Source organism: Drosophila eugracilis, unplaced genomic scaffold, assembly GCF_018153835.1.
Source record: "Drosophila eugracilis isolate 14026-0451.02 unplaced genomic scaffold, ASM1815383v1 contig_367, whole genome shotgun sequence".
Classification (NCBI taxonomy): Eukaryota; Metazoa; Arthropoda; class Insecta; order Diptera; family Drosophilidae; genus Drosophila; species Drosophila eugracilis.
Genome location: NW_024573224.1, coordinates 5,344,191 through 5,370,304, shown reverse-complemented (window position 1 = coordinate 5,370,304; position 26,114 = coordinate 5,344,191). Strand labels below are relative to the sequence as shown.

At 39.5% G+C, this 26,114-nt stretch overlaps 4 protein-coding genes and 2 non-coding genes across 11 annotated transcripts in view; 3 read left to right on the top strand and 3 right to left on the bottom strand.

Moving 5' to 3' along the window:
• The first annotated feature begins 36 nt into the window (after positions 1 to 36).
• LOC108115762 (uridine phosphorylase 1) lies at positions 37 to 1,732 on the top strand. The gene is given in 8 exon segments (XM_017227329.2): positions 37 to 133; positions 409 to 469; positions 532 to 655; positions 712 to 772; positions 775 to 1,052; positions 1,104 to 1,245; positions 1,303 to 1,496; positions 1,549 to 1,732. Coding segments are annotated over 7 exon segments (900 nt in total). The 5' UTR covers positions 37 to 133; positions 409 to 458; the 3' UTR covers positions 1,639 to 1,732.
• On the bottom strand, positions 1,636 to 3,461 carry LOC108115761 (sperm-associated antigen 1). The gene is made up of 5 exons (XM_017227328.2): positions 3,118 to 3,461; positions 2,650 to 3,062; positions 2,467 to 2,594; positions 2,269 to 2,396; positions 1,636 to 2,211 (listed from the first exon to the last, which is right to left on the bottom strand). The coding sequence occupies exons 1-5, from the start codon at positions 3,388 to 3,390 to the stop codon at positions 1,756 to 1,758; spliced, it is 1,398 nt and encodes a 465-aa protein (XP_017082817.2). The 5' UTR covers positions 3,391 to 3,461; the 3' UTR covers positions 1,636 to 1,755.
• A 340-nt stretch (positions 3,462 to 3,801) lies between these two features.
• Positions 3,802 to 3,873, top strand: Trnaq-uug. Its single transcript has one exon. It is a non-coding gene; the product is annotated as a tRNA-Gln (tRNA).
• A 168-nt stretch (positions 3,874 to 4,041) lies between these two features.
• Trnaq-uug lies at positions 4,042 to 4,113 on the top strand. The gene has a single exon. It is a non-coding gene; the product is annotated as a tRNA-Gln (tRNA).
• Positions 4,114 to 4,246: 133 nt separating this feature from the next.
• On the bottom strand, positions 4,247 to 6,020 carry LOC108115772. 3 transcript variants are annotated; one of them, XM_017227342.2, is made up of 6 exons: positions 5,906 to 6,020; positions 5,526 to 5,727; positions 5,331 to 5,467; positions 5,214 to 5,264; positions 4,836 to 5,154; positions 4,247 to 4,776 (listed from the first exon to the last, which is right to left on the bottom strand). In XM_017227342.2, coding segments are annotated over exons 1-6 (1,227 nt in total). In that variant the 5' UTR covers positions 5,907 to 6,020; the 3' UTR covers positions 4,247 to 4,259. The 3 variants fall into 3 exon arrangements, with proteins under 3 accessions (XP_017082831.2, XP_017082832.2, XP_017082833.2); XM_017227343.2 differs by having other exon boundaries at positions 4,836 to 5,151; XM_017227344.2 differs by lacking the exon at positions 5,906 to 6,020 and having other exon boundaries at positions 5,331 to 5,474; positions 5,526 to 5,610.
• Positions 6,021 to 6,164: 144 nt separating this feature from the next.
• The window catches only part of LOC108115862 (aminopeptidase N), a 30,316-nt gene continuing 10,366 nt past the window's right edge, over positions 6,165 to 26,114 (bottom strand). The window contains exons 4-14 of one of the 4 annotated variants that reach the window (XM_017227487.2): positions 25,806 to 25,841; positions 15,227 to 15,547; positions 12,718 to 12,901; positions 12,113 to 12,406; positions 9,629 to 10,000; positions 8,143 to 9,573; positions 7,952 to 8,075; positions 7,700 to 7,890; positions 7,469 to 7,636; positions 7,266 to 7,409; positions 6,165 to 7,208 (exon numbers count right to left, since the gene is read on the bottom strand). In XM_017227487.2, the coding sequence (XP_017082976.2) occupies positions 6,953 to 7,208; positions 7,266 to 7,409; positions 7,469 to 7,636; positions 7,700 to 7,890; positions 7,952 to 8,075; positions 8,143 to 9,573; positions 9,629 to 10,000; positions 12,113 to 12,406; positions 12,718 to 12,901; positions 15,227 to 15,547; positions 25,806 to 25,841 (3,521 nt within the window). In that variant the 3' untranslated portion in view covers positions 6,165 to 6,952. The remainder of the gene's footprint in view (positions 7,209 to 7,265; positions 7,410 to 7,468; positions 7,637 to 7,699; positions 7,891 to 7,951; positions 8,076 to 8,142; positions 9,574 to 9,628; positions 10,001 to 12,112; positions 12,407 to 12,717; positions 12,902 to 15,226; positions 15,548 to 25,805; positions 25,842 to 26,114) is intronic. The other 3 variants (XM_041818699.1, XM_041818698.1, XM_041818700.1) reach the window with 3 other exon arrangements.

Genomic DNA, 26,114 nt, shown 5'->3' with positions numbered 1-26,114 from the left:
CAACCCATTTCCACTTTACTCAATAGTCAGCCCTCGTAGCGAACGGATCGCACGTCTCGTCGTTCGAGTTTTCTGTTTACAATCGCCTTGCCAGTGAACGTGCATATATACATATAATATATAAAAGAACAAAGTAAAGATTCATATATAGAAACATAGTTCTTAGTATACATCGATGAGTGTTTGTCAAAGACACACCCCTAAAAACAAATTTTTTTATATTTTTTGAACCAGAACTAAGCACATTTCTAGTTGCTTCGTATTATCTATCTAGACCAAATACAAGTTTTTATAGATAGATATAGATAAGATGTGGAAATTGGCAACAAACAGACTCGGTGGCGACCATCACACATTTTTCTAATTTTAAAACCCAGTACAAACTATATTACGAATTTGTCTTTTTAGATATTAAACTCGGTAAAAAAAAAAACAAATCATCAATTTTCAAAATTAAAATGTCTAAGAAGTGAGTATGAGCCGCGGTCATTATGAAATTGTTCAAATTTTAAAGTTTAAAATCAATTTTAGTATTGCGAAATTGCTCAATCCACATTTGGATACTATGGAATCGGATTTTTTATATCACCTGGATATAAATGTGGCTAATACTATAGACCCAAAAGATATACAGCAAAGGTTCGGCGATGTCAAGGTAAGACTGTGATATTAAACACGATTCTGCCTCTACTCATCTGAGAGTGTCTGCAGGTGATCTGCATGGGTGGAACTGCTTCGCGGATGCGAGAGCTTAGCCTATATGCGGAAAGTTTTGAGAGGTTTCAGATTCCTGCGATCCGGTGGATTTGTCCGAACGTGGCAATCGCTATGCTATGTACAAGGTGGGACCAGTGTTGTGCGTAAGTCATGGGGTTGGATCCTCTACTTTCAGTGTGGTTCTTCACGAACTGCTCAAATTGGTGAAGTACGCCCGCTGTGAGGATCCTGTGTTTCTGCGAATCGGCACATGCGGAGGAATCGGAGTACCACCTGGTACAGTGGTGGTCACGAAAGACGCTTTCAATGGTTTGCTACGAAACGAGCATGAGATCGTAAGTGGTTTGTGAGTTCTACAGCTGAAGAGAAATGACTCTCATTTTAAGGCTATTCTCGGACGACGAGTGGTGCGACCGGCTCAGTTTTCCGACGATGTGATCAAGAATATTATGGCATATGGTGTCAATGACAAGGACGGTTTCCAGACTATAAGTGCCAACACAATGGGAACAGATTGCTTTTACGAGGGTAAGTGCCACTGTTTCCCCGAATCATAGATGCTCAATTTAAATTTCATTGGGCCAGGTCAGGGACGCACCGATGGAGCTATATGCGAGTACACGGATGACGATAAGATGGAGTTCCTGAAAAAGTGTTACGATCTGGGAATCCGAAACATCGAGATGGAGGCCAGCATGTTCGCTTCGTTAACCAAAAAAGTGGGAGTTAAGGCCGGCGATGTTTGCGTGACAATCGTCAATCGTTTTAATGGAGATCAGGTAAGAAGAAAACTTAGCATTATATTATAATATTGAACTTAATCTTTTTCAGGTAACCGTTACCATGGAGCAAAAACACGAATTTGAACAACGACCATTTTTAGTTGTTGGCCGCTATATTAAGAAACTCCTCCAGAAATGATTTTGCGATCATTTATTTGTATTCTGTCTGTATTAATATTATATAAGCCAATGTATAATTTATTGGCTTAAAATAATAATAAATGTATCATAACTCTGCAGTAGTTAAGAAGTACTCCTAAATCTCTTGGATGAGCAGCTTATTGCTTGCATTGAGATTATTGTGTGGCAAACGCAGCATATCCTCTTTTGGAGAGGAAGGAAGAGGTGGTTTCATGGGAGCACCGCCCTTTGCGTTGAACTTATTCCCCAAAGCCTCGGCGGCCGAGATCAATTTACTTTTAACCGTGCGATTCGGTTTGACCAATTCAGCTAGATCGTAATCTTTAGGTGGTGGTGCTGCTGTTTTTGCTAGTGGTGCTTGAGGTTTCTTAGTCACCGATGTTCCGCTCTTCTCTAGCTTCTTCTTGGGATCGCATGTCTTCAGTTCCGGCGGATCGATCTCCTCAATTATCAAACGTGTAGCATTGTCCGGAGCAACCTCACCCAGAAATGAAGTTAGCTTCTCCACAGACTTCTTGGCAATAACATTATCTGGCTCCAAGTCCAAAACTTTCTTGTACATAGCTAGAGACTAGGAAAGGTACAATTTTAGTCACAATTTTTAAGGGCAATTCTGAATAGGTCTCACCTCAAGTTGTCTTCCATCAGCATTGTGTGCCTCTGCCATACGGAGATGAGCCTTAACATTCTGCGGATCCAGCTGCAGGCAGGCTTGGCAGTCCGATATGGCTGAGAAGTACTTCTTTGTTTTAATATCTGTCAGGGTTATAAAGTTATATAGGTTTTTATATGAAATAAGAGTGCAAATTTATGATTGGCCACTTACGAGATAGTGCACGATTGTTGTAAGCATGGACGGCGTTTTCGGGATCGTATATTATGGCGCAGTTGTACTCTTCGATGGCACTCTCATATTCCTTAGATTTAAAGTACTCATTTCCTCGAAGTCGATGTCTTTATAAAGATAATGTCTAAGTAATATGACTATAAACCAATCTGTTTTATATACCTTTCTGCAAATTGTTCTCGCTCTAGTTGGCTTAGGCTCTTTAACTGCATTTGGAGGCGTTCATAAAGGGAATCCTTTTCGCTTTTTAACTCATCCTTGGTGGCTGGTTTCTGATAACTGAAAGCAGTCTGCTCAACCTGCTCCTTGTTACGTTCTTCTTCAAGATCCATACGCAGTATCTCCTCATCGGGATCATACTTATCCCATTTTTTGTAGTCCGTTGATTTAATCCGGTCCTCCTTGTTCGCCTTGGGCTGAGGTGATTCTTTTGCTGATGGCTTCGATTTCTCAATGGTCTGTTTTTCCAAATCAATTTTAGAAAGCTTGCGTACAGAAGGTATATCTAAATTCTGTTTCTCTTTCTTCAGTTCTTTGAGTGCATTATCCTTTGTTTTAATGGATTCAGTCCAATCCTTTTATGAATATATAAAATATATAAACATTTTGATTTAAGATACGTATGCATACCAGAATGGGTTTTAATTCATGTTTGCCTAAGGAATCGCTATTCCTGATTTGCTCCTCGTAGCGAAATAATTTACTATCCGGCTTCAGTTCCTTTAGTTTATCCTCCGAACATCGTAACAAGTCAGGATAATATCCTTCCTGACCAGAGCGCAGGATTTGCACAATTTTCTCCATTTCGCGTGCATTTGTACATTTTTCTACATGAGCAAAATCAAGATAGTGTAATGGTATATTATATTTTTCCAATAAAGATTTCTTATTTTCGTTTTCCATTATTTGTGATTTGTACTATTCAATAAGTGACTATGCTATGTTTTATATATTTGGATTGGTTGTGTCTATCGATCAAACATATATTGTCCAGCCTGCTTAGCAACAAACATTCATTTATTTATTTCAATTATTTTCAATTATTTTTTTGCTTAAGCATCGAAATATCTTTATAAAATTTATTTTGTTTTTAAGAATTTATGTGTTTAGACAAAACAACAGAAAATATATCTATGTTAAATAGTAAACAAATGCAGTTGCAATAGCACTGCAGATGACCGTTTGTATTTGTTCATACCTATTTATAAAACACAATCGCTGCCCTACCTTCAACCCCTCCCTGAACACAACCAAGAAGAACAAATACTGTGCCGACGGAATAAAATTGTCTTTTAGCAGCTAGCATAGTATCAAGGTTCTATGGTGTAATGGTTAGCACTCTGGACTTTGAATCCAGCGATCCGAGTTCAAATCTCGGTAGAACCTTCGCAACTAAATTTTTTTAATTTTTTTTTTTTTTTTTATCTAAGATCCTAATTTGTTAAATTTATAAAAAATGTATATTCTTTTAAAATTATCTAGTCCAAATTTTCGGATTTCGTTCTTTTGTTGTGTCGGTGGTAAATATTTCGTTTTGCGCCAGCCTGACAACGCGGTTCTATGGTGTAATGGTTAGCACTCTGGACTTTGAATCCAGCGATCCGAGTTCAAATCTCGGTAGAACCTACGGAATTTGTTTTTTTATTTAAATATATATATTTTTTAATTTTAAATACTTAAACTTTAGAAAACTGTATATAGTTATAGATTGCAAATATTCTATTTTTTCCAATTATCTTAAATAAACGAAACAAATTTGTTTATATGGTAAGTTATAAATTTTTATTAACTTCATTCTGTTTCATCTGCAAGACACATATTATATTGTATATTTGGCGTTTTGCCTCGATAAGCAAATCATCATTTAAAACGGCCAATTCTTTTGTTACAAATTGACTAAACTCTTCAGCAGCTTTTTGTTTTTCACTTAAAGGGGAACCGATCGGTTTGATCGACTCATCTTGGTCCAATATTTCAATAGACACTTTGCAGTGGCTCGGATCAGGATCAATTAAAGAGAAATCTACGCTGGAATTGGGAGAGCATGGCTGAGTACTACTGTCGAATTGATTGACAACAGAATCATTAGAATTAGTGAGATTGCCGGGGGGCTCAGGTTCCGTCTTGGGTCCCATTTCTTTAAACCAGGCAGAATCCTCTTCAGAACTGCTATTGCCACTGGGTTCTGAAAATGCCTCGAACTTCATAAAATCCATGGGATTGAGAATCTGAGATATTTTTGAATAATGAATCCACTCGGACTTATCACCAACGGTATTTCTCTGAGTTCTGAAATGCAATGGTTTTTGATAAATTATGGCACTTGAATATCGTTTAAAGGTGCTCACCTAAACGAACGTGTAAGAGATTCAATTTTGGATTTAATATCACTCGGCACTATTATTAGTCCAAGCTGCTGGAGCTCATTTTGCATGTCCTTATAAACATCCATTTTTTTCCTATCACTTTGTATATGACCAGAGAACTTTTCCCAGACATCAACGAAAATAATTTCCTCCGCCGGCTGCCAAACTCTTCGGGGTTTTACTCGAACGTTGGTCGCTTTGCTGAACCTTTGTCTTGTCCTCTTGGCTGTTGGTTTTTCTTCATGGTTAAAAAAGTGCACAGCACTTTCATCAACGTAGACGCTTTTGAAAGGACTTTCTACTAAAAAAAAAATGTAACTATATTTTTGAATAAAAAAAAAGATGTGTAGCTTTTCGAACCATATTCTCTTAGTGCAGGATCATTCATATACACAGATGAGCGAGTTATGTCTGAAATAGAAAATAATTGTATGTGACTACTAGGACTGTTACAAAGAGGATGCATTAACTTCTTACGAGAAGTCTTTGGTGGCTGCGTATAATCCTTCCACTCCGAATCCTTCGAATCCTTCAAATTTCCATTTACCACAAGAGTCATCGTGTCAAAGTGTCTCCATGTAGTCGATTGATCATCGCGGTCGGAGTGTAGCAAACTGAAATCTTTGATATAATCAAGTCGTTTTTCCATATGACAGTTTTATGTATACTGACTTGAAATATTTTCGCTTTAGTGTCTCCATTTTAGACTTGATACCTTGGGCGTTGATTTCTATGCCAACTTCCCGAAAATGAGGTTCCAATTCCATATAGGTTTCCATCAGCCTCTTTCCAGGTGCAAAAAGGTGCATATTCTGCACCCAGATGTCGATGAATCTGTCCTCTTCGGAAGCGAGCCACTTCCGTTTGGTGGACACTGGATATTGGAAATATAATATAGTTATTTGAGATAACGATCATTGACAACCCAAGGGTATCCGAATGGTATGATATCATAGAGACAGCATTCTAAGTCTAATATGTACTTATCCAGACTCGAGAATATGATTTTAAATTAAGCATATTTTGTGATATGTTATTTTGCTCCAACCTACTTTTAAACCGAATTTTATGTTTGTTTACAATAAATTAGTTAATAGTGAGACCGTATAATGGGATATAAATAATCTCTGAGTTTAAGGCTGTCACTAAGAAACGAGGGTATTGAACAGTTAAATGTGCGTTCAATGTGACCGTATTGGCTCATTTTGAAAATCCATTATACCAGGGCATCAGAAGCAATAATATTTAATTTCTCTTACCGCAAAATTTAAAACTCCAAAAGTGAATTCCAACGAAATAAAAAAATCGAAATTTGAATAAAATTACGTAAATACATAGTTTATTTAAATGTTTAGTGTAAGCTTTAAAACTTATTTACATGGTTGTGCAGCAGCGATACAAGTATTTCAGTGTTGGGCTTTACAAAATACATAATAGGTACTCGTACATTAATAAATATATTTGTGTGTGTGTGTATGTATGTACTATCCTTGCTATAGCAAACATTTTAAACCATGCATTAAGGACACTCAGTTTCAATATCTTTCTAAACTCGAAGCTTCTCTTCCCTACCTGGGGCCTTCAAACACCTTGATTGGATCGACTACAAAATAGATATTTGGTTCACTTAGTGCTAGATTGATTCACTTAGGATCTAAAGGTGTGCGATCGTAAAGGACTTGACAATTATACGTATAGGTAATACAGATTTTACACAAGCAGCATTAGATATTTCGTGGCAGATATTATTGTATTTTGGACTAAAACTGATGCCTGAATCAATGAATATGTGTTATTCGAACAATGTATTTTTCGGTTGCTTTCTAATTTTTAGTAGGAACCTTGCAGAGCAATGCCAAGAAGCTGAAGAAGCGAGACTTACAAATAAATAAATATACAATTGCAAAAAGTAAATCGGTTACCTAAATTATGCTGGCTAACTTACATATTTATATCACTTTTCGCAAATAATTCGTTTCATTAAATTAATTTGAGGCCTTTGCACGAATACAAATAATGGTAATAGTTACAGTAACTAAATCGCTTTTTTTTTTGGTTGAAATCAATTTGTGTGTTTCCCATTTGCCAATCATGTGCATCTAGAAGATGTTGATCTGGAACTCGCTGACGATGCCCTCGAGGAAGTTCTTCAGGCTATGGTATGAGTGGCTGCGCCAGTAGATATTATTGTTGACCTGCTCCAAAGCCAAATCAATGGCTGACTCCACTGCCTTCAGACCCAGTTTCCGACAGGTGGCGGCCAGCTCCAGGAGTTGTTGCTTTTGGTATTCCTTGTTCATGTAGATGGTCAGCGACTTGATCATATCGGACAGAGTCGAGAAGCCGTCGCCATAACTTTAAGATACATTTAATTAGTTAATCTCTAGATAAATCTCAGTAAATAACACTCACTATTCAGCGATCTCCTTAATGTTGCTCTGCAAAAAGTCAAAGGCTATCTCATGACCAATGTCGTTAGAGGCCACTGAGCGGAAGGCCAAGGCTCCATCCTGTTTCAATATACCCGAAGTGGGATTGATGGTCATATTAAGGTATCTACGAAATGGACCTCAATAAATTAATTTATCTTTGGAATAGGATAATCAATAACTCACTTAGACAGCAGCCAGGGCTTGGTGGTACAACCCAGTGAGGAAAGTATCTCCTCCTTCTCGGAGGCACTTGTGGTTGTCATATACTGCGTATAGGCGAAGTACCATTCTGGAGAAGAACCCTCTGCCAAGGTGGTGCAGTAAATCACAGACTTCAGATTTGGCGTAATGCTGGGGGTTTCCAAAAATATTTTTTATAATAACCTTCCTTATTGATGAGAAAGTAAAACTCACGGATTCTTTTTGGGATTGCGCATCCATTCGCGGAACTTCGTCTGCGCCACTTGGGTGCAACGATCATAGTTGAATTTGCAGGCAAAGTATGCCACCAAGGCGCGATGCTTAAGTTGCAGATGAGACTCATTGTCCGGTTCGTTTAGGCCATAATGACTAAAGGCCGGAACCACGATGAACTTCATGAAGGCCTGATATTGAAAAAATACCATAAGTATCTTATTTTCACAAGATGTTTCATTTATTTCCTACCCTGAAAGTCTCATAGGCAGGCTCCCTTTTGAGGTTGTGAATGAGATAGTTGAGACCAGGCTTGGCGGCACTCCAAAGCAACTCATCTTCCACGGAATCGTATAGCTCCATAAGGAAGGTCAACCTGTAGGCAAAGTATTTTCTGTAATTAATACGAATTTTCTTTTTACACTCCTTTAAATCAAACATACGGTATGTCATAGGTGAGGTACTCCGCCTGCGAAAGATGCAGGGCATCATCAAGCAACTGGGCTCTGGTGATTCTTGGCAATAAGCTGAAGTTCTTTTTGAGCGCCAGCCAGGAGGTCATATCATAGTTGACCCGATAGTAACCCTGTCGGTTGAGATTCAGATAGACAACGTTATCGCTGTTGCTGCTTTGGGTGAAGACATTGGCCACGACGAGTTCCTCATCTTCCTGGCCCCTCATCCAGTGAGTGGGTATGTTGTGACCCTTGCGCAGTTCATCGGTTTCAAAGGTGATGGGTATAAACCAGGTGCTCAGCTCTCCTGGGTTTTTGGAGGGCAGTATAAAGCGTTCCTGGCGCAGCACCAGATCAGTGCCACGTCGCTCCACATTGACGACCGGATAACCCGGTTGCGTGATCCACGAGTCCATGATCTGCTTGATACTCAGATCTTTGGGCAAAGTGCCCTGTTCGTGACCATGGTGTGTGAGTAACGGCCACAGGTCGTCCCTGTCCATATTTCCATAGGCAAACTTCTTGAGGAGATCCCGAGTGGCCGATCGGAAAGCGACGTCGCCCACAATCGAGTTGAGCATGCGCAGCAGAATGGTGCCCTTGGAGTAGCTAATTGGATCGAAGATGCGCCGCACATCATTAGTGGTGCGGACATCAAAGGATATGGCATGCGAGGTGTTATCCGCATCGCGCAACATCGACTCCTTGAACTCCAACATGGTCAGAGTGTCCATGACCTGGAACTCTGGATGAGAATGCTCCAATGCCTTATAGCTCATATAACAGGCAAATCCCTCCTTCAACCAGAGATCATCCCACCTCTTCGGAGTCACTAGATTTCCAAACCACTGATGTGCCAGCTCATGGGCTATGATCTCTGCCACAAACTGCATGTGCTCTGAGGAGGAGGCCAGTTCCAAGTCCTCGGGCACCAGCAGCGCGGATTCGCGGAACGTTATAAGACCCCAATTTTCCATTGCACCGAAACCGAAGTCTGGTACGGAAACCAGGTCGATCTTGGGCAGCTTGTTCTTGATGTCAAAAAAGTTCTCGTAGTAGGGCAGGAACTTTCGTACCATGTCGTAAGCGTATCTAGTCATATTCTTGAACGGTGCTCGTGTATAGATCTCCACTCGTGACGACAATTCACTGTCCAAGCCGGCAACTTGGGATTCCACCAAGTTAGACACAATGAAAGCCACAAGATAGGTGGGCATCTTCGGTGTAGTCATGAAATCCTCCCTCACATAGCCCCGGCGATAGCGACTGCTGTGTGACTTGGGCATGTTGGACAAGGCCATCTTGTACTTGGTGTTTCTGACAATACTGATCGAGAAATTGGCCTTCATGTCGGGACGATCGAAGCAGGGAAAGGCGCGACGGGCATCGATGGGCGAGAATTGAGTGCTGATCATCCATCTAAAAGAAAGATGCAATTTTATGTGGTTTCCTAACTATTTTGAGTTAGACTTACTCTTCTTTCTTGGTGTCCGGATTGATGTAGCTGGTCTTGTATACGCCCTGTAAAGTGTCCGTCACCTGGCTGACGAAATCCAGACTAAGCTGCAATCTCAGTTGTGTTTCCCCTGCCAAAGCCTTATACAAGTTAATCACAAAAGTGGCATTATCATCTCCATAGTCGCTATCGAAATCCAACTCCTGCTCCTCGGTGACATTATTCGCCGTATCCGGAAGGGCACGAATCACCCGAACATTGGAGATACTGATATTATGGACATCGAGTACGATGGGCTCCCAACTGGTCACCTTGGTCACATCCCGTTCAATCTCAATGGTCACGCTGCCGTTGCTGATCGATGTTTCCGCATCGGGTTCAATGAGCAGGCTGCAACAAGAGATATAGTAGGTATCATCTAGTAGATATCATAAAAATAGCTTGGGAATGCCAGAGCAAACATTCGGTTTGCAGGTGAAATGCAAATGGCTGCCAAAAATGTCAGGTCGGCCCCATCAAAAGTGCCAATCAATCAATCACTCGCCAAGAGGGCAAATTAGAGGAGACCAGAACCAAACATGTGTTTGGCATCCATTCGGGGGCAATGCAATCTGCCTCGAACTTCGGACGCCGCCATTAGTCCGGGATGGCGGCAAATGAAATGCATGCCATCATAAGCCGCATCAGCAATCAAATCAAAGCAAACAAGAAGCGCTGTAATTGCGTTGTTTAACTGCTACGAATTCTCAATGCTCTGGGATGTCTCAAGATGATTATTTATTAAGTTAATAGTAAGAGTTCATAGTAGTAATTAACTGCCACTAAAACATCATAACCTCTCTAAATGTTAAACAAATAAATTCCCAACTAAAACTGACTTCTACTACTGAGTTGACTTACCCACGAAGTTAGGGCAATTCGCGTAGATTGAATATCAATTCCCCCAGCTCGTTCTCTCACACGAATGCCTAGAATGCCACAGACCCCCTGGCAGATGCAGCCAGTTGCTGCCACATACCCCCATTCTTCATCCAACTTTCAACTCCTAAGCCCCTTGCCAATCTGGAATCCCCCTGGGTGCGGGCTTTGCGCCTAGTTGCAATTAATTGACGCGATTGGCTTACAATGCGTGTTCTGGGGGCAACCAGGAAGCGAGCTTCGAGATAGTATCTCCCATACAGATACAGATACACAAACTGGTCAACACTGTTCGCTTTGATCGGCAGCTGCAAAATCACTTGCCATCGATCCGCTCAAATGGCAAAACTGTGCTGCACTTGCCGCCGATCCATCAAGAATCGACTTCTTCCTACGTTTTTCCCTGGCTTTTCCTCACTTTAGCTTGATGAAGTTGGTTTTTAGGCTGCGTGCGGTGCTCAAATTAATGCCCAGCTTGGGCTTTCTGTGTCAATTATATTAATGCATGCGGCTACCGAGGAGCCGCGCATCTTCATTGGGCAAAGTATCTTTTTATCTGACCATCTATTTGGCGCATTATGTCATGCCGACTGTCGGTGTGCGTTAGTTTTATTCTTTAGATCTATGCCGCTCTTAGCTTAAAGTGTGACCGAAAGATGGAGTGTATAGGCCTATACGATTTCCTACTGTCTTATGGGCGGATTGCTGCTTTTTTTGTGGTTCTCGAATGGCCATCTCCTGCGGTGGCCTAAACAAGTTGTTAGCCCTTTTACAAGTGGCTGGTTGTTGTCCACTTTGTAAAACGGCGACTACTGAACTGCAACGGCTCAATCCTTGACCCACTTTGGGCCATAGAAATAGAAAAGTAAACGTGTACTCGCGACCCCAGAAAAATGACGTCAATGGGGTTGGCTTTGGGGCGGATGCGAGTGGAGGAGTTTGCCAAGGATAAGGATAAAGGCTCAGCTGCTGGGTAGCTGGATATTTATGAGATGACTGCGGAATTAGTTTACTCTATGAACTTCCTTTAAAATTGAATACTTTTCTACTGCTTCTTATTTAGATTTCTATTAAGGTTTCTCTATTATCTCGTCTTCTGATTGTCACAATATAATAATATTCAAATGCGGCCACTGATACTGATTTGATTTTAATTTCTGTAATTAAAAAGAAATTATTTAAATGCCCTTTTAAAAATGTTGTGATTGCCTTTTCTAAACGTTTTAGTTTATCTCAATTATCTCGTTAAACTATTAAGTTATCATACTAACTTAACTCTGACAAGCTTTTCTTTTAACTTGTCACATCTTGATAGAAGTGTTTTAGTTCTACAAATTGATCTAGATTTCTATCAAGTGTCAGCAGGAGAAGATTTGGTTTGATTCCGGCATTTGCAGCGACAGCAAAAAGAGCAGGAAATGTGGAAAATCTGAGTGGACAATTTAAGTGTCAGTTGCATTGCATCTTTGCTAAAATTGAAATGCGACCAGGCAATTTAAACAGAATGATGCGACTTGAGCGCGTGTTTGGTATAATTTTCATTAAGAGTAATTGATGGGCTAAGCGGTAAAGTGCTGGGCTTACCTATAGTGAAGTGGACGCCATCCTTCATAAAGTTTTAGTAGACGATTTGTGGGCTTGGTGATGTTATCCTCGACTTCTACCGTTGGCTTCAACACAGGAATTTCACCCACTTTAGGATCCTCTACCTTTATTTGGGGCTTCACACTCGTCGTTGGTGTGGGATCTGGCGGTGGAGTGGGCGTCGTAGTGGCCGTTGTAGCGTCTAAGGGTGGGGGTGAATTCAGGCTTATCCAGCCGGCAGTTTGGATGGGAGTCGCATTCACATCGGGATGATCGGCAATGGCGGTGATGCAACTGAGGAAAAGGATACAAATTAGTTTTGGGTTTGGTTTATGCAAAGTGCTAAGGTCACACCCAATTCTCATATTTTCTGACCCTTCCACACCTCGAAATGCGTCGGTTTTTGTGAGGCAAAGGAAACGCATAAACTGCTTTCACTTTCCGAATGAGGTCATGTCGCCTTCGACTGCCAATTAGCACGCTTGCCAAAACGTTTAGCAGAAATGCAAAACGGAACCGCGAACATAACGAATACCCGACCAAACTTAACAAACCACACCCGTTTCTTTGATTTGGATCGGGTTAACCGCTGCCCACCTACTCACCCGGGAGTCTCTTCCTTCGGACTCAGTCCCTGCCTGGTCACAAAGTAGGTAATGGCAATGGTGAAGAGTAGAGCAAGAACTGTGATGAAGGCAGCGATGATCAGGCAGGCTTTGGAAACATAGACCCCCGATGGAGGTCCATTGAAAACATATTTCTGGCCATTCTTGGTCTTGAGTTGACCTCCTGGAAAATGAAATTTAAATTATTATACAAGGTTAAGAAATAGATAGAGATTTGATTAGATAGAGACGCAATATATGAGTAAAACAAAATCCTTAAAAAGATAAATCTTTATTGTCGAAAAGATGTTTGCTTAATAAGCTTAATAAGTCGTAAATCACGAATTGTATTCTTCCTTCTCTGAGATATATACATTTTCCCTAAGATATATAATCACATTTATAAGCTGTCTGCAATCATCACACCCACATACCTATAGTTTTACAACAGAGCCATAAAGTTTATGCTTTGTCCAATTAATTGATTGTTTTCACTGCATTCAAAAATTGTTTATAGATTTCTGAATCGAGTTATTGTTTCGAAATTCCTGGGCTGCCGATGCATTATTTGAATACATTCCTTTCATGTAAACAATTGATGGCAACATCAAACTGATTTATAGCATAATTTAGCCAAGAGTCGAGTGCTTGAAAAGTTTAGAATGTTAGCGGGCCATTTAGCGAAGTGTCGAGAACGACATGTGGAAAACCAAGCCCCGGGTTTTCCTTTCTACCCGCTGCTTTTCTAGACTAAACTGATCGTTAAACTCTCTTTATGCTTCTTATGGCGAAAAATACACTCGAGTGAAAATTAATGTTTGTCTTGTTTTAAAGGGCAAAACAGTCTGTTAAACAAACCAAGAAGTACCAAAGTAGTTGGGCCCGGGCCAAAACAGTGGTGAAGAAATGTAAGTGGACAAAGGAAATTACTTTTTTTATATTAACATATAAAATATACTCGTATAATCAAGATTAAATATTTTCTTGATAAAATAGGTAAGATAATTACGTATTGCATCATTTTTGTTCGTGTGAAAAAATTACTTTTCCTGGTATTCTTATCTGAAAACCTTGCGCTAAAAAAAGCGCTTGATCATTAGATAAGAAAATAACTATGATCGCGATAAGAAAAAGTTCGTACACTCACGGAGCAATACGGAAGAAGATAAATAAAGCTCTTCAAGAGCTTATCAGATGATAAAGCATGGTCAAACTTTCTGCACGCACTGTTCCACTGTCAACAGAAATGGAAACACGTGCTGAGAATTTTCAATTACCCGATTACCATTTCTCGCTGGCCTTCACCGATGAAGGAGGAGGAGGCCTCAAACTTTTTATGATGTGTGCGCATGGCACTTTTATAGGAAAGGCATCGGTATGTCGGTGAACCATCGGAATCGTGTTTTAATTAAATTTCACTAAAAGGCCAACCGTGTTTCGTGGAAAGGCTGCGGTGACTTTCTAACGTTTTCGATTTTTTCGAATTTTCCACCATTTCCACCTGTTGCAATGTATCTGCAGTTCATCTTAAGGGGCCAACATCTGCTCCCAAGAAATGCGCCTTCCCCATCACCGGCATCCCAACCTCCTGCTTTGATCTTGCAGCACGAATGGTGCGATGGAATTTATGTGGTGCAGCCGAAAATAAAAAAGCAACTGCACCACCTGCAGCTGCGAGCTGATTAGAGGGGCACACGGATCTCATGTTCGACTGATAAATCAGTTGTCAAGAACTATAACTCAGTGATAGCAACGCCCTGAAAGCTTTTCACATCATCTCTGATTTTTCCATTTCCCTTTAGTTTTATTTATTATTCGTTTGGCTCTGCAGCGCCGAGTGGGAGGTGGAAAAAATCTCATTTTGATGAACACATGATGAACCTCAATTTCCGCTGTAGAAGGTGCAATGTGCTTCATTAGCAGCGGAAAACTAACAACTCCATCCCTTGTCGATTCATCATCCCCCTACTCCCAAAATGTTTTCCAACCCAAATGACAATTTAATATTCATAAGTCGAAGTTTAAGTAGCGTCAAGCGACAATAAAACATTCAAATTAAGTTGGGTCGCCACTTTTTGTTGAATGAAGTGAAATTGTGTGGGCGCAAGCGTGAGGCGCCATCAAAATTGGAAACGCCCACGGGCTGAATTTGGGTTAGTTTGACTTTAATGTGGGAATGCCGAACCCGTAAAACTTAACGAATATGGTTAATGAAAATGCTAATTCGGCTTGATCACAAGTTGGGATCATCTGGAGCGATCGAAATAGGAAATGTTCTTTCTAAGATTGGAAACCAATCGAATCGTAATAAAACTGAAGCCTACAAATGGCCATGGGTTGAATTTAGAAACTGGTCAAATATAAGCTGGAAAAATAGTTAAAATAAGAATATTTTGAGTTTGAATTCTTACAAAATTCATTGAATATAAATTCCATAAAAAATAAAGTAGATCATTTTAAACTTGTTATTTTAGTTTTCCTTTAAGTTCTTATAAATTTTGAAACATACCCAAAAATCTGTCCTTTGATATGTAATCGAAATGGAAACGTTTTCTTATATTTTTCGTGTCGTTGAATTTAAAATTACGCAATTTGGCAACGAATCCTTGGAAAGGGCCATCGCCCACAGGGTCAGAGGTTGCCGGTGATGCCAATGAAGGACCTGGTGGTGATGATAATGAAGCAGAAGCAGATGCATTTTTGGATGTGGCCGCAGTGGCTGATGACGGATTGCCGGCTGGTGATGTTGTGGTGGTGGTGGTGGTGGGCGCATAAATTGCAGATGCCATTAATGGTATTTGCAGTTTGGGATTGGTATAGGATATGATGGCTGCATTAGACGAGAAAGGAGTAGAAGAAAAAAGAGAGAGCAGGCTGAATTTTAAGCTAAATGAATTTGAAAGCAAGGTGAATATGGTGATGGAATGTTTTTCTATTAATCATACAATTTTATTATTAGCGTGTGATGAGCCTTGTCCAATGTGAGCAAAATGATGAGAAATGAAAATGCGAGGGAGGAAACTAAAAGCAAAAGTAAATATGTGGTATGTTTTATGTATGTGCGGGTGATATCGAATTCTTGGCAATTTAATTAAACGGCATTTAATCAAATTGACGCCGGCGCTGAGTGGGGGGAAAATGTAAAGGGGATTGGCTATGGCAGATTGGGTTATAAAAATGCGTTCAGTGGCACGTGTCGTTGCAGGGGGCTGGTATTGCCCTCTTCCTTCCCCTTGTATTTTCTCATTTGATTTTCATTCGGTTTGTTATTTGCCAGCGATGCGTGAGTGTAAATTACACAGTGCCACAGAGGGATTCGCCAATTGCCGGCGCCAAATGTTTGAAATATCGCTAAAAATACACACTCAAACAAACGCACATTTGCAGCATGTTCATGCAGTCTGTGAGTGTGTGTCAGCACCTCGATGTTATTCAACTTTGGCAGATCGGCAGCTTCTATAATTAGCCATAAGGAAATTTTAATTCCCAAATGATTTTTGCACATTTATAGAATAACGAGACGAGAACACAATGGCTGGCAATATTGCTTCCGATTAGTCTACGTTGTGATACCCTCCAGATGCCAAAATAAACAAAGGTTGCTGCGAAATCATTCAATAAATATCCGCATAGTAATTCTAAAGACATTGATTAATGTGTGTAATGATAGGTAAAGATCTATAAATTGTAATAGCAGACGTAAGCATTTCTGTTGCATACTTATCAGCAGTTGTAATAAATATTTCAAAACTCGTATAATATTTTCTAAAATTTTCTGCCAATTGCTTTGAACTTCTAACTGAAAATTTAGCTGAAATGAATAAAGATTTCCTTGACACCCTCAATATCATTAAAATTCATTATATAATCCCAAATATTCACACTTAACATTTCCTGAAAATGCAAATTTATAATACTTTTTAGCACTTTCTGATCTTGAACATCAAAGTCGGGTGCCCTCACATGGCCGACGTCCAAGCCAAAAACCGTCAAATGAATCATCGAATCAGTTGGTCATTCAAACGAAACCAAAAGCCCAGCCAACACCTTTTGGCCCCTCGTACCTCAGAGCCTTTCCCATCGCGTAGCTTTATTATACTGGTTAGCTTGGTTTGCTTTTGCTTTTGCTTCTGATTTTGGTTTTGCTTCTGCTTTTGCTGCGTTGTTAAACGAAATCGAAAATGAACCCCTAACTCATAAAACTTAAATGTGGCAACTGTTTGCATTTCGCACACATACACCAGATCGTTTTACTCGACATTACTTTGGTTTTGGTTCGACTCAAATTACGCGGGTACACTACTCCATATCTTAATGACTCAATCATGCGTTAAATGCCAAAACATCACAAGCACTTCTCGTACACATGTAGACGCTAACAAGAGTTCAATAGCAGCAATAACAACAAAAATTTGATTACCTCGACTTTGAACTTGGCCAAGTGATTGGGTTAAATCGAAAAATGTGTGTGTTTTGCGTTGTTGAAGTGATTAAAATATAAAACTTGGGTAAGGGTACTTCTCAGGGAAATAAAGTTTACATTTTGTTGATTTTTTTTATGAGATCAATTTGTTTTATTTTTTGTATATTGCCAAGGAAAATACTATTATTGTTTGCCTAATTACAGTTCAACAATGTTCAATGAAGAAAAGTCCTTGAAAATAATATTAATTAGAATGTTTATATTTTCCAAAGAGCCCCCTGAAATTAAGATAAAATAAATCGCTGGTCCGACAGGGGACATAAATTTTAAATGCCATAAAAGCCAAATGTTATTCTTTATAAATCTGATAAAAAATTATTTTAATAATTTGATATTAATGGAGAAGGGAAATAAATTCCGATTCTACTGATATTGTTTATCAGACCCAGGAGACTTTATATTTTTCGATATATAGTTCTAAATTGGAGCTTCTAGGGAAACGCGTACAACGAAAATTATATTGTGAAAGACCCAAAAGGCAATACATAAATTCTTATCACGACGCTGACATTTAATTGGAAAGAAATTGTCGCATTTACGTCATCGAACTGCTGCGACTGCTTTCTTCTTCTATTAAGGGCCAAAACATAATGCTTTGAGCCAGGTTATCTTATCGGATTCATCGAAATCACAGACAGACAAACAAATAGTTTCATTTTTTTCTCTCCTCTGACCTGTTATTTTCGTTAATTGTGCATGTTGAAGCTCTGCTTTCCCCCTGGAAAGGGAATTCCCTCCTCTTCACACCTCCATACCATTCCAGTGCAATTCGATTGGATACGTTCGCCGAGTGTGTCATATTTAATGATAACCCATTTTCCCCAAAAGGGGTGCGAGGTATGTGGGTTATGTAAACAACTTCTGGTCATGCTTACAAGTGAGTTTCTTTCAACTCGCCCCAGACAAAGATGCCCGAACTGCGATAGCCGTCGAAGTGTGGAATCCCTTTTCACGCTCTTTTTTCCTATACATAAGAGGGTCTTATGAAAGTGGGTTGAGTCATATCTTAATGCTCGCCATATGTCAGGGATCTGTTGGCAACTTTTTTGCACTTCCTTTTACTTCATTGACCTAGTTCTTGGGGCAGCGAAAACTTCTCAAAGGAAGTCTCCTGACATTTTCAGCATTAATTACCGCCGAAAGAGGAGTATATCTGCGAAGTTAAATCAAAACACATGGCTTGTTGCAGGAACAAATGTTATGTAGGTCAGAGCAGCATGTGTGTAAGATCGAAGTTGACACCCCGAGGCGTATTTTTACAACAAGACCACGAAGACATTATGTCACATACAAAGTCGCGTTAGACTTTTAATTGGCCGCCACTTAAAAGACATTGTATCTCGGGTTTTTCGCCTTTTTTATATTTTCCGCTCGCCTTTTTTATCGCTTTGCAGAGGCAGCCAAATTGTCTGGCCTTAACAATAACAAAAAAGTTTGGCCCTCCTCGCATTGTCAATTGCTGAATGTTTACATAGAGGCGAGAAAAGGGAGAGGAAGCAAACTGATCCGATCGACCGCGAGTTTAGTGAACTCCAGTCAGAACGTGTCGAGGAACTCCAATGCTTTTATTTTTCCCCATTTTCCACATTTTGCATGCCTCTAATGAACCATTCAGCCAATGATTAAAGGGAGTGCTGGCCTCCGGGAAAATTCTGCGGAAACGTCAGCATAACTCATGGAACTCCGAACTCCGATGGGTAATGTTGCATGCGCAGAGGTAATAAACAATTCATTTGTTGTCGCATCCACAAAAAGAAAAACTCTCATCTATGAAAGCCCACACAGCCGCCGCAATGTTTATTCGACTTCTATATCTTTGTAGGCATTAGCTTTGACGCCTCGACAAAACGCTTGTTTACTTCTGGACGAGCTTGACCTAATGCGTTTGCTTTGATTTCAGCCGCTGGAGCTTGATTTTGTTGAATCGTCTCTTTTTTTTTGGTTTTGGGAAAATAAAAATGAAAGCAAACAAATGGAAAAGTGAAACATGACATTAACATAACTCGCTATAAAGTTACCAATTTGTATATCTTTTAATATTCAATATTTTCCAGTTGCAAAAGTGAACTGCTAATGAAGTCGTTCCAGACAATGCAGTTAATTATGCGTTGACTGGAAGCCAAGTTCCAGATATGCTGGTCCCCTTTGGGTCACGTTTCCGGTGCAGAGCACAAAGAAACCAAAAACCAGTCGCACTATTTGCAGTTACCCAACGGTAGCCAAGAAAAAGCTAGGGAGGCTTTACCTCCCGACATAATTATAATTGTGTATCATGGTCATGGGTGGAGATATTCTCGCACAAATGATAGGGATCCCTCTTGAAGGGAAAAGCTGCCCAACATATTGTAACAACATGCGAGCAGAAGAAACTCCGACACAACTTGCCACCACTGCACCTTGGGGCATCCAGAAGATCTCAAGATCTCAGAAGATAATACCATGGAATGGGAATAACAACATTTGGAATACAAATAACTTGGCTGCGACAAACAAGCCTTCAGATTTTAATGTTTTTCTTTGGCTTTGGCAGAGTGTTGGGCTGTTTTTGTTTGTGATTTATCATCCACTGCCGTTGACACCCTTTACAAAAAAGTGGGCATGGCAGCAGAACATTCGCCATGCCACTTCATGCCCCATGAGTCGTGCAACTCGAAATGCAATTCGCTTTACTACACCAATTACCATAAGATTACCATTATGACCAGGCACAACGAACAATTCGGAATGCTCTGATCAAGTGGCTGTGGAGTATGAGTTTCAGGGGGAGCTCCTTGCTCCGAAAAAAAGATCTTTTAAAAGAATTTCAATTTAAAAAGTAATTATTTTACAGAGTTTTTGACACATGAAAAGTAGTTTAAGGTTTTTCATACATTTACTAAGATTTATAAATTGTAAAATATTTGAAGGACTACCAAGTGATAAATGTTTAATTTTTGTTGTAAGTTAAAGTACGTTTCCCAAATCAGAAAAGAAAGATCATAAACTTTTCTCACTGCTCTGAAATTCTTTTTAAAATTCAAACCAACTCCCCATTTACAAAAGCAATAAAACCGCTGAAGACGATCTAAATTCCAATCACATACACTGCTCAAAGTTTACCCATCAGGTTATAAACTTTACACCTAGTCCATTATGCCAGGCACAACCTTCTTTCCATAGCTGAAAAAATGACAAATTAAAGCACTCAGAAGCGACGCCAAAATTCGACACTTTGCCATGCAGTTTTCGAGTGCGGCTAATTTGTAAATTAAATTAGCGCTCATTCCCATTTAGCCTATGCCGAATGACGCCACCGGGCAACAAAGCTTTGTCAGTATTTCAGACAGTCATAAACCTCGCACAACCCAATTTTAATTAGCCGGGCAAACCACGAGATGCGAGATACAAAGCCAACAAAGCCGCTCATGCAGCTTGCCACGGGCCTGTGGGTGAAGCTTTTTTTTTTCTAAAAAATAAAACTATTTTGCATGTCCAACAAACCCCACGAAATGCCATAAAAACTGGACGATATAAAACCGAGCGGGCCAAAACGAATGAATTTCTACCTGGGGAGAATACTTTACTTCAGGTTGAATAAACTTCAAACTTGCCAAAAAAGGTGTATGAAAGCACTTCTCTATTTGAGTTGTCAGGGCCTTAGTCGTAAATGTTATAAGAGGCTCTTTAAAGAAGCCCCTTTCTGCTGCTTCACTGTTTCCATTATTCAAGCTTTGAAGCCCCTAAAAAATGTTTTGTGTTTTAATTATCGACGACACGTAATCCAAGCAAAAGTAGCAAAAAATTTCTTATTTTTTACAATTTTCCGCAGTTGATAAGAAGAAACGTTGCGTTTTTTCTTTATGTAGTTTTGATTGTTTTATGACATGCAACAATTTTGATGAGTTTCTGATTTAACGACTAAATTGGCTGGCATTTTTGAAATAAACCGTTTAAGCGTTTTTCAATTGCTGACATTTTTGCAAGTCAACAAAAAAGTCATTCATTCATTGAACAAAATTCTGAAACTTATGAATGAGTTTACTCAAGTTTATTAGAAACTAACACTAACCTTCAGTGGCTGAGTTATTTGACAATAGTTATGGAAATTCAAATATTTTATTTATGGTCAATTGTTTACTTTGTAAAGAACAAGGATGGCTGTTTTATATGCAGGTAACATTTTAGTACTTATCGAAAGTAAGATCTGACTAGACCCACCCGTTTTCCAAAGTCACGCCTTTGATGGATACCAATATCAAATCATTAACTAAATTGGCACGTAATTTCGAAACGACCATAAACCATGATTTGATATAATTTAATATTCTTTCTTTTCCTCTCTGTCAGCGTTAGCTGTCCTTGATGGGAATTAAAATGTCACCAATCATTTGGTCATTATACACTGATATCTATATCTATTTCTAAATATCTAAATTATTATTTACTTTGCAGGAAATATTCGCATTTTAAATTATGGACCCACAGCGTAAACTTGACATTTTGTTTTGTTTTTTAGGTTTCGTTTTTTATGAGACTCATTTAATCGGTAGCCATTTGGATGTGAGCCAAATTATTTTGCTCTCGTTTTCAGCTAGCTGGCAGTGACATTGTCACGCCTTTTTGGTGAAAGTATTTTCAAAACATTTTATTTATAATTGCCTGTCAGAAATGTGTGTGTGTAAGGATCTACGAATATAGCTACTCATTAGCCGGAGATCTAAGGAAATGATGGCCAATATGAATAAGGTTTTCCTCGAAAAACATATTTATCGCTAGTGGCTTATACTAATTCCTTAGATCTTGCATGCGTGGACTTATCCAGGCCCTGTGATCCACCAGATCCACTCGCAATTGTGGCATTGGATGGTGTTTGATTTATCGTTGTCATTTATCCGCTGCCACGAGAGGGGCAGCTAATTTGAGTTTAATGAAGCCAGCAACACCTCAGAACCAACATATGCATGAAAAAATCCCCCCACATACACGATCTCTGCCCGAGGGCTTGTCAGTGTCCAATCGTCGGAACAGCCTACGCCACCACAGCCCAAGGTCCGTTTTTATTATAAAAAAAAATTGATTAATTGCCATGGGGATTTTTTTACATTTCCGTTAAAACTTTTTTCTTTTGCCAATTTAGAGCTGGCCTACGGATGCCAATTATGGGAATTTGGAGTAATCCAATTATGAATTTTGTGTGGGTGGCAAAGTTTGCTCAGATCTCGCTGCAGATAGTACCCATAAATCTGCACTTAACTTCACCCACTGTCTTCTGTATGTGCAGTCAGCCAAGCATACAATGGCAGATAGGAATCTGTTCCGCATTATGACAAACGTTCGCCAAGATCCAAAAGTCTTATGCAGCTCAGGTGCCAGAGGCCCGACAATTTATCTAACTATTAAACGCCAATCTATGGGGCTTCAAATACGTGCCGGCTTTTGCAGGAGGCCTTAGACTTCAGACTTCAGACATCAGACTGACGGATAGCATCTTTCGCCTTCAACGCCGTTTACTTTGATGCATTTCCAATCTGCTGTCCACATTGTCGGTGGCTAAGTCACGAGCTGCCTCTGGTCTTTTGTTGGCCATTTTGACTAATTTCGCTTGGAAAATGTTAAAGAAAAACCACAAATTTGCATGCCAAAATCGAGCTCGAAATCTACACCGAAAATCACTTAGCCCCATTTAACTCGACTGACCATTAAAATAAATTATTTAATTTTATTATTGCCAATAAAGCTGCAAAATAATGTGGTTGAAAATGCTTAAGATTTGACAGGCAGTTAGTCTTAGCCAAGATAAAATCGACAAAAAAGTGCTTAGGTTGTTCTTAGTTTAAAAATTGACAAGGTTTTACCTAACTCAAAGTTGACTTCCTATCATGAATATTATTTAGCCATATAAGGTAGCTTAAAGTTTGATGACTTCTTGACTTTCTCATGCTTAAAATTGGCAACGTTGCCCCATTGAGAATCGCATAACATGGCTGCGCATGCGCAAACACAGCTGCTGACTAATAAAATTTGCATATCCATATGAGCAATTGCATAGTTTTCATTGCTCGCAATGAAATGAAACTCCTTAGATGAAATGTGTCAACAGCAATTGGCGCTACTGCAAATTGATTTCAATTGTATGCACAAGAGCGCCACGAGCTGACGTCATTTCCATGATTGCTTGGCCGCTGGTTGTTGGTCAAGTCGGTACTCGTTCATGGCCAAAACCGGCGAAGTGCACTGGGAAAATGTTTGAGTTTAAATAAAGTTGGTTTATCAGTTAGTGCTCTGAGCACTTACAAACTTTCAACTTAACTTTCAAAGATAAAAACTATTAAGTCAAAAAGGAAATTCCTCTAATTTTTGCTATTTTTCCAGCAAATTGAAGTCAGGAACACCTATATATGCTTTATATTTATATTTTTCTGCGTGTTCAAAACCAGCGAGGTTCCAATGCAAATAAACAAGGCAACTTGCGAAGAATTCGGTGGCAGTTGGGCGAGGACAAGTCCAAAAACAATTTAAATGCAAATCACGTGTTCTTCTTAATGCAACCGATCAATTGGCCAGCGATTGTGGCATGAACTTGGACCACAATCGATAGTAAGGGGAAAATACTTTTAGACGGCAATGAAAACTGACATTTCAGGGAAATGCGGACAGTAGGTGAAAATAGAAATGATCGAATCGCGGCATCAGCAATTTGTCTATATTGACTGTCTGTTCGGTTATTGTGTCACTCAAATGTCTTTGGACAATTGATCGTAAGAGTAAATCATATCGAATGTCCAATATCCCACCATTCAAATTCCGACATTGAGCCACATGAGATGCATTTTCCATGTCGTGTAATTGAACACCTTAAACGATTCGAAAAAAAAGCAAACTTAATGCCCAAGCAAAGCTGTCTGACGGCAATTAAAACTTGTTTTTAGCACACCTAATATCTGCTTAGTATTTATCTGTCATAAGTTGGAGGTGTTGGGCTTAACGCCTTCATTTCGGCTTCTTCACGAGGTTTATGCTAATTATGATAGCTTATCATGTATGATTATGTAAATAGTCTCATTCTTGTCCACGCATTGCTCTAGAGGTCAAGTTGAAGAGCAGACAAATGGAAGCATGTGGATGGAAAAGTTAGAGAAGTAAGTCTACTTTTAAACACTCTAAATATTATAGATTGTTATGGGTTCCAAAATAAAAGAAAACAGATTAAGATCATTAATTAATCGTTTATCTTTCAATTTCCAATTTTTTCCTTCACACTTGTCACTACAAGACTAATACCCTTTGTCCAGTGTATTTGCCACGAGTGTTGCCCATAAATTTTTGGGCCCTGGCATTTGTCATGCTGTCGTCATCGTTGGGCTTTTATTTAAGTTCTTACAAGCATGTGAATATAAAATTTATAGTTCAAAGCACGGGCAAGGTCACAAGGTCATTGTAAGAGCGGACCAACCATGACGAATTTTTTGGTGTTTGATTTACAAACAAATTTCTCTTGTTTACAATCATTTTTACATTGTCATAAATACCGAAACTAAACATAGTTTAATTAAAATTTAATGGCGCACTCAGCTGTCTTCATTAAACCCATTTGCGCAGCTGCGAAGTGTGTTTATGCTCCGAGTTCAAGAGCAAATAAATATAAATTTCGACTGCCATCCGAAATTCTTGTGAATTCTATAAACAAAGCCAAATCCAATGACTGGAGATGAGGAGGCGGAGATCGACTTTGGGCAGACTAAACGAAAGAGAAACCGCATCAGACGATCCTAAAAAAATCATGGCCAAAAAGATATATGAGATTTAATGCTGGCTCCAAAGAATTCCTGGAATCAAACTGAATAACGTTGCCTTCACGAAACTGCCAATTTATTATCGTTTTATTTTGTTTGCAATCCTTTAAAAAAAACAACTTGCTGGCTCCGCAAAATGACATCATGAGCTTGCCCCAGAAACCAAAAACCAAAAACAAAAAACAATTTTCTACCCGTGAAAGCGTGACCGCGTTGCACTTTTGACGCCACATACTTGAAGACGCCGCTCAAGGAACTCGTCGTCCGTCCGACTGCAAAACCGATAATTTATGACAGTTTTTGCCTTCTCCCAAATGAATATTAATTGAAATCCCCCAGCATCCGTCTGACAGACAGTTTTGCCTTTTGTGGAACGCAAAGTTGTCAGCAGGCTGACTACTTTATAGTTCGCCTTTTCCTACAATATATGGAGAACTTTTTTGCATACCGATACATCTTCGTACCGAGAATCAAAGATGAGAGGCATGGCCAATTTGGTCTGTGATTTACATTCGTTAATCCTCTTATGTAAATAAAACAAAGCAAAAAATATTTTAATGCGACATTGGCAGTTGTGGCGTCACAACATATAGAGTCAGCGACCGGACTGGGGCCCTTTACTAGAACTGGGGAAATCACTTGTGGGCAAACCGGCTTTCCTGCTCGTCCACACATATCTCAGATCTTTAATAGGGCGTCACAAAGTGGATAGCCCTCCCAATCATAACATTCTAAGCCAGTTTACCCACTCTACAGACTCATAATTATGTGCTGGTTATGAAGACGTTACGTTTGTTAAAGCAAGTAATTAAATGGAAGATCTCTTAATTTACCTGGACTTTCCACACCCATTATGGCGTCAGAATCCTCTGCAGCAAGATATTTGAAAGAATTTGGTGATTTGGGTTAGTGATGTGACGTGACTCAGTCAGGTAACGTAATTGTCTATTTCTATTAGCCAAAGTGTTTGCCAAAATAAAAACAAAATATTGCAAATCTAGATGTATTGCCTCAGTGCTCTGACTAATGGTGAGTGAAGTGTCTGTTTGAATAATTTGCATTCGCATTTGCATTGCTAATAAATTGCAGATTTCGGTGTCACTGTGCAGAACTCAGAACTGAGCATACCGCAGAGAATCTCT

Coding starts and splice junctions, on each gene's coding strand:
- LOC108115761 (XM_017227328.2), bottom strand. CDS start 3,390: ATGGAAAACGAAAATAAGAAATCTTTATTGGAAAAATATAATATACCA. Junction 2,397..2,466: donor CAACAATCGTGCACTATCTC/GTAAGTGGCCAA, acceptor TAACCCTGACAG/ATATTAAAACAAAGAAGTAC. Junction 2,212..2,268: donor CTGATGGAAGACAACTTGAG/GTGAGACCTATT, acceptor TACCTTTCCTAG/TCTCTAGCTATGTACAAGAA.
- LOC108115772 (XM_017227342.2), bottom strand. Junction 5,265..5,330: donor GCAGCCACCAAAGACTTCTC/GTAAGAAGTTAA, acceptor TTTCTATTTCAG/ACATAACTCGCTCATCTGTG. Junction 4,777..4,835: donor TCTCTTACACGTTCGTTTAG/GTGAGCACCTTT, acceptor ATTGCATTTCAG/AACTCAGAGAAATACCGTTG.